Source organism: Perna viridis, chromosome 12 (genome assembly GCF_037379345.1).
Source record: "Perna viridis isolate PV_CMFRI_1.1 ecotype Kerala chromosome 12, ASM3737934v1, whole genome shotgun sequence".
In the NCBI taxonomy this organism is placed as follows: Eukaryota; Metazoa; Mollusca; class Bivalvia; order Mytilida; family Mytilidae; genus Perna; species Perna viridis.
The window spans coordinates 9,836,518-9,844,207 of NC_142456.1; the positions used below are offsets into that span (position 1 = coordinate 9,836,518).

Here is a 7,690-nt window from a genome sequence, read left to right on the forward strand (position 1 = left end):
CGCGATATTCAAATCTACATGTGCGAGGAAGACATCGGCTAATCAGCGTATTCTCTACATGCTGGAATCGACAGGCGTTAAATATAAAGTAAAATATAATGCATCTTATATAAAAATGTGTTGATATACAAATTTATACATTTATACATAGAGAATAATACATTGCTAAATCCAAAAGGCATGCCGTATTGAGCACGGGATACCAATATCAGGCCCCTAGGGGTGGATATTGATCGTGGTGGTACGGCATGCGATACAGATTTTGTCGTGAACATGTATTGTTCTTCTTCGAAGTATGTACTATGGATTTTGTCAAATGAAGTATGCCTTTTTGTCAGATCGATGAAATGCATATTAGAATGGTTTGTTTGTTTGTTTGTTTGTTTGTTGGGGTTTAACGTCCGAGCAGCAATATTTCAGCTATATTCAGACGATGGACATGAAATTGATGATAAAATGAATATGAAATGATGAAATGAAAAAGGGATGGGACACAAGGACAATTGGGTCGAAAATTTTGATTGCCACTGGAAATAGGGAGGGGTGGGTACGGTCGGGCAATTTAGCCTTCTTTGGCGGAGCCCTATGGTTCCTACTCCGGGAGAATACCACAGTAGGGTTTTTTAACGTGCGAGGAACGTGGCATCTTTCCCAACACGGTGCACCACTATGGTTTGCGGTCAGATTTTCCGTATTATAGCCTGACAACCCCAGCATGTCACACGCCAGGTGTACCCCATTCCACCACCTGGGGCACACATCCCAGTTGCTCTGTGGGCAGAGCGCCCTAGCCCCCGCCTAGGGTTCTGAGCACTATTTAGTCGCCTTTTACGACAAGCTTAGCGCTGCTGCAGGCCTATTCTTTTAACACCCGGACTCGGTTAGAGATTCAAAATTAACGAAATTTTGCAATACGACTGTTTTAGTGTATAAGAACATAGGGGAACAAAATCGAAAATGCACGGGAAAACTAACTGATTCTATGAAATTTCTAGTTTTTGTGATGTTTAGTGTGTTTGGTTTGGTTATCCAAATTTGTATCCGTCACAAAATATTTTTACTGGTTTTCTATTCCAAATCTCTCTTCTATTTGTATTCTTTCTTGATGCGAATACTTTTCGAGAATATCTATCAGTAAATATCATTTCTGTATATTAATATTTGAAATATGTTTCTTAGTTGTCGTCGTTTTATTTTGTTTTTATTTGTCTGTTGTTTATATTTTTGTATAAATTATCTTGCGTAATGGACTTTTTCCTACACTTTTGGTGCATTATTTGAGTAGTGATATACACACATAGAGCACTGAGTATTCTTTGATCAGAGTTTTGAGTATTTCATTCTGAGGTTTTCGATGCAATAATTCACTTTACATTACTGATATTGCTCACAATTAAAAGACTGGACATGTCGGTTTAAAGGTGAATAAAAATAAGTATTCAATTTTAATAATGCTACTTTATTAAGCGTTTACAAAGCAATACTGAACATCTTCGGGCTGTCTGATTGATGTGGGACGTCTTATGGATTAATATATTTCCAATAGTTTGGTCAGGTGCAAGTTTAGTACTTGGCTCCTGAAACAATAACATAAACTTTAACATGTAATTATTCAATGAACACTCAAATAAATAACAAACTAACGTTCAGGTTTATATTTTGCATACAAAAGGTTAATGCCTGAGACGTTTTTTTGCACTAACATGTGATGGTTTTGTAGGATAACGTCTATTTAACTCTATAAAGTGAACAGTCTACAATAAATATGTTGAACAAAGAAACAAACAAAAACTTAAAACAAAAACTTAAAACAAAAACAAAACAAAAAACAAAACAAAACAAAACAAAGAAAAAAAAACAAAAACAAAAGTGTTTCGGTTTGCAGTAATAATTATTTTTGCTACATTGTTTTGGACTTAATTCACGATATTTTAAAACATTACAATCAAGACAAAAAATCGTTACATTCGATCGAAACATTTAGTTATGAAATCAAATGAGAAGAAATACTTGATAAAACAAAAACATTCCTACCAGTACCGTAGCCATATCCAGACGAGCTTGCTCCGCCACCAACTCCGCCTAAGCCAGCACCACCGACGTAGATTACTTGACTTCCGCCTCCGCTGCTTCCACCATATCCGTAGCCAGATGAATAACCATATCCACCGCCACCACTAATTACTGCACCAGAAGATACAACTGGTGCACTGACTACCATTGGTGCTGCGACAGCGGCGCTGTAAGCTGGTCCATAACCGTATCCACCACCTTAATAAAAAATAAGTTTGGTCGAGTGTGTACATTCCTGCAGTTTAAGTTGGCAAACAACTCCGTACCTATGTTGAAAAATTGCTATACGATTCTTCAATAACAAATTTAACAAAAAACCTTTATGACGCAAAATAAATCGTGTGATATGGAATGCTGTTGAAAAAAACAAATGATATGAAAACAATTTTAGAGTAATCAAGGGAAGTGCAACTTACCTCCACCACCGCCACCACTGCTTCCGCCTCCAACGAGAATTACACCTCCGGATCCACCACTGCTTCCTCCTCCGTATGAAACAGGTCCGTATCCTTTTCCTGTCAGAACAAAAATAAAGTACAAATGTATATAACATTCAGACACTGCCAATGGGAAAGTGATTTGGGATGTAGAAAAACTCACCGATTTTTTTTCTGTGTACATTTGCTATATTTTTACATAATCATTTCAGTTTCAAGATTTGCACCTTTGAGAATATCATACATTCACCTCCTGCTAAAATCAAGCAAATGGAGCCAAATCAAGAACGATAACTCTTGCAAAGTACCAATTTCATGTAAAATCTATTTAATTTTTTGTTTTTTTTCAAAAACGCAACAACCAAATGAAAAACTAAGACTGGTTATGTGATCAGTAACTGTTTCTGAACAAGAAATAAAACTGAATTTGGTAGGTTTCTGAAATGCATGAATCACCTCCTGCCTGATTTTTAGAAAGACTGCTACTAAAATCAAAATGTTATACACTAGTTGTTTAAAACATATATCAACTTTGTATATTTACTCAAAAATTAATTATCATGGTTGGTAAACAATTTTAATGTATAGCAGAAATTTTGGTTTTTGAGAATTTTAAGAGATTGAATGGGCCTTAGATAATAGTTCGTTTTTGAATTAGATCAAATAGGTACTAATTGTAATGCAAAGCTTATTGCGCAGAAATTTAGAGTGGATAATGCAAACCACGATGCCTCCGATTGCGCTAGGATCATTGCCAATGTTGCGAGTACTTCCTCCTTTATCACATATCACGAAGATGTTCTCTCAAACCGGACCCGCAAATGACGCTTTTAAAATGCATGATGATATTTTCTTGTAAATGCAATACTTTTGTTTTACCTTTATGCAGAGAAAATAAATTCCACGAAAAAAGTATATTATTGATAAGCTGAGAAAGGATTATAACAAATGTAACCTACCGCCAAATCCACCTCCACCACCACCGCTTCCGCCTCCAACAATTATGACTCCTCCAGATCCACCGCTGCTACTGCCACCGCCTCCAGAGCTACCTCCATATCCGTATCCAGTGTACCCATATCCTTTTAACATTAAATAAGCCAAAAATAAGACTACATTTATGTATATATATTTACATTATGTACTTATGTTTGCGCTCTATATTCACTTACGAAGAAGTATTACTTGGTAAACGGAAGCTATATTTGTATATATCCTAGTTGGCCGAGTGATCTAGAGCGTCTAGACCCTTCTGACAAACGCAGTGAAAATCCTGCTCATCACTTAAAGAAAAAAACAAAAGAAAATGATAATAGATACCTCCGTAGCCCCCACCGCCACCGCCACCAACACCGCTGCCGCCACCCAAAAGTAAGACACGGCCGCCACTACCGCCACCGCCTCCTCCAAAACTTGACGCTCCTTTGTAGGTAGCCATGCTGGATGAAACCAGTAACAGAACAACACAGCTGCTTAGGATATGCATGGTGCCTTTAACTAAAAGATTTTTTACGTATTCGTCATTATCATTGCTGTGACAATTATACATTAACCACATATTCACATATTTTAATCTATTTAAAGATTGATTTATATAAGCCTTTATTCACATTTCTTTTAAAGTTATAAAGTAATAAAGAAAACTCATAATAAAAAAAATCTGTAATGCTACAAAAATCTACACTCATTTGCATTCCCCCCCCAAAAAAAAAAATAACAATTTGAAAAATCCTATGATATATATATATAAATATATATATATATATATATATATATATATATATATATATATATATATATATATATATGTGTGTGTGTGTGTGTGTGTTTATTTCTTTTTAATCAAATCCACAGTTCTGAGTTTTATATAAGAGTTCATCACCAATAATACATGATCATTTAAAATGCTATGTTAAACTTTTAACAGTATATGGACTATTAAAAAAAATAAATAAATAAACAAATATAACAATTTGAAAAATCCTTTGATATGTATATATACATATATATAGCAATATATATGTTTATTTCTTTTTTTTTTTTTATCAAATCCACAGTTCCGAGGTTTATATAAGAGTTCATCACCAAAAATTGGCTAATGATCACTTAAAATGCTATGTTTAACTTTTAACAGTATATGGACATATTTCAAACTAAAACGAAAGGGACAGAATACAAGTATAATTTACAAAGATCAAATTTTGCAGTATGACCAAAACAAGAAATTTCACCAATAACAAGCTAATGTTCCGCCTCTCTGAACATGAACAGAAGGCATTCACCAAATTCTGATTCAACGTCAGTTAAATAGAATATTCAAAATGAGATCATTAATTTGTTTAGAAACCTTAAATCTCAAACAAAATGCAATATTCTCAAAATGAACATTAAGGGAATGTTTTGTTTTATTTTCAAAACTTAGAAGAAAACATGGCAATACTTTTTTCAAACTTTTTCTTCCTTTTTACTTTTTTATCTGATTTTGTGGAAGAACTTATTCAAAGTAATGAGATTTTACTTACGTTTTGGTGTAGACGGCAAGTGCGACTGGAATGAGAAGACTCTAGCTTTTATACTTAACTGAGTTTTTTCAAGTCAATGCCATAAGCGTTTGGACTAGTAATTTAAAAACAATGATGTATATGAGATCGTAGTAATCAATTTTCCGCATGTGTTCTACTTTCAATCACCGTGTTCCATCTTACAATAAATAACGTTTATATCTCTTTATCAAAGTATTCTATCATTGAACTATGATTCTTACTATTGTACTTTAAAGATGCTCAATTACTTTAGAAAGGTCATGAACACAAGTGTAATGACAGACCTTCAAAATCAAATCCATTCCAATTAGCATCCATCATGCTATCATATCAATAAATGTTGATAAAGGTACATAATATATCTATATCATGAATTACTTTGATCTTTTTGGAAAACAATGTTAAAGTTTACACAGACCATTTCTAAAGTAAAGTCAACATGTTTACAGTAGTAAATACGCTAAAGCAGGCAGATTTGTATAGCTACCAATACAACTATTAGCTAATCCTATTCGGAAAAGATGGAATAGTTTTGAAAAGAAATATTAGCAGCGAGGAGTTGCTTTAACAGAAGAAAAACGGTAATTATTATATTTTAAGATCAACAAATGTGAGAACATTACTTTTCTTTTTTTGAAGTTTAAAATATTCATACTCTTCATCTAGTAGTCAACTGAAAAATGAAAATGAATCAATGAATGCTAAAATGCCAATTACTTGAGTTACCTGATTCAAGACGTTCTGTCTACTTTTTTGATAGGCTAAACTTTTTTTAATAGACAGTTCATGTTATGTATATTTTTGGATTGGATTAAGATATGCGTATAAATAATTTATTGATCGATTCTTCACCAAAAAACGTAAAACAAAATGTTTGTCTATCTTTTTTTGTGGTTATAGATTTTAATAATTGACAATTGAAAAAAAAAGGATTCTAAAATTTTAAGAATATATTTCCGGTAAGGTTTCTCGTTAATTATAAGCTACTTTGCAACTAAATAACCAACAAGTTCAGCAGGGTCAAGTTGTCTCCTCTCTAATCCCTTATTTCCTATGATTAAAATATTGCATATATTGCAAAATATATTTTGTAAATATTGTAAATATATATTTGCATATATTGTAAATAATATTGCAAAATATGGCTGATTTTTCTGTAAAAGTTTTATCTTTGAAAATAAGAACATCTACGTACCGTTCATTTTATTCAGATGTTTAAAGATATATGTTTGATTTATTTTAATACATTTAACGTACTTTAAACGAAATACATGTAATTTTCTTGGATTCTTTAAAGTAAATATACTCGCAGTTATTAACTTTCGCGGTTTAAAACTGTTCGTGTTATAAAGTGTAAAAAATCAATTCTGCTGATACTGTTTTCGAGCTTTTTAATCATACGCAAAAAAAAGCGAATATTAGTAAACCGTCAAAATGCCATAAAAACACTTTTAAGTATTTCTACTGAATTTGATCTAAATTTGATCAATTTTCGAAAAAAAAGCCAACTTTACAAACACAATGACGGATATTTCTGTAGGTTACAATGAAATAAAGGTGGAAAACCTCCGTCTCAGTCATAAGATGATTTGAACTATGTTTGCATGAATAAGAATTTTTGTGTATTAAAAAAATAACTGTGAAAAGCAAAGGCGTTGACAAAGGCAACATACATCATAAAGTTCATGTATAGCTGTTTTTTCGCAGAACATAACACAATATTTTTAAATGATTTACATCCAATACATGTAGGTATGAATGAGGATAAATAACATTTCAACAGTCTATAAACTATTAAGGTGGGTTGATGGGGAGGACGTGGAAAAGTAAGAATTATATTAGCTGAAACATTCCAATAAACGTCTTGTTTAAATTTGTACTCTTTTGATCGAAAATGATAATACCATGATATGATTGGTTTAACCCATCACACGACTGGAAGGGGAAATCTAAAATATTCAAGGTAAGGCAAGCTGTAAATTAATAATGCTTAAGTCATCGTAAACTGTTTTAGAATACATAAATGCTTTTAAGAGGTATAAGAGAGAATAATCAAGGGAACGAATATTCTAGCGAAAATCAATAGAATGTAACGTAACTACTAGGATAATGCAAAAAAAGTATCTGCGCTTTTTTCTCCATGTGCCACATCTTGTACACATTGTGCCTGATTCGTAGACGGAGATGTACTTAAGTTTTTGCTTAATGATGATCGTTAACATCTTCAGTACTTCTCATTTTATGAATTATCAAATGAAATGACTTAGAAATTAATTCACTCCTCTTTATTGCTATGATTTCAAAAGTTCTTAATATGATTAGATACTTGTAAGCAAGCGTGTGATCTGACAGATATTATATTATATTATATTATATTATATATAACAGAACAAACTGGTCGGTTCAATAAACTTAACTTAGATAAAGTTTTGTTTTGACAGAGAAAGGGAAACAAGAAATAGGATTGATTGAAGGACTTAAACAAGGTCATTGCATTTTTAGGTGAAAGACAGTTTTTTTCTTTGATGTTTGTTTTATTGGTTCCATAGTTTTAACATATGCTTTTAACTTCGTGAAAAATAAACAATGTTAAATTGATTAAGTTTGTCTTGAATGAAACACAGTGCGTCTCATTTT

The 7,690-nt window shown here is 32.4% G+C and overlaps 1 protein-coding gene across 1 annotated transcript; it reads right to left on the bottom strand.

The window, feature by feature from the left end:
* Positions 1-1,438: 1,438 nt before the first annotated feature.
* Positions 1,439-5,057, bottom strand: LOC148601130 (uncharacterized). The gene is made up of 6 exons (XM_088555774.1): positions 5,033-5,057; positions 3,831-4,007; positions 3,470-3,592; positions 2,490-2,588; positions 2,035-2,271; positions 1,439-1,577 (listed from the first exon to the last, which is right to left on the bottom strand). Exons 2-6 carry the CDS (start codon positions 3,994-3,996, stop codon positions 1,564-1,566), a joined length of 639 nt encoding a protein of 212 aa, XP_088411900.1. The 5' UTR covers positions 3,997-4,007; positions 5,033-5,057; the 3' UTR covers positions 1,439-1,563.
* Positions 5,058-7,690: the final 2,633 nt, after the last annotated feature.

What these genes read in the sequence shown, in the direction of transcription:
- LOC148601130 (XM_088555774.1), bottom strand. Translation starts at nt 3,996, where the DNA reads ATGCATATCCTAAGCAGCTGTGTTGTTCTGTTACTGGTTTCATCCAGC. An exon ending in TGGCGGTGGGGGCTACGGAG is followed by an intron (nt 3,593 to 3,830) that starts GTATCTATTATC and finishes TAATGTTAAAAG; the next exon opens with GATATGGGTACACTGGATAC. An exon ending in TGGTGGAGGTGGATTTGGCG is followed by an intron (nt 2,589 to 3,469) that starts GTAGGTTACATT and finishes TTGTTCTGACAG; the next exon opens with GAAAAGGATACGGACCTGTT.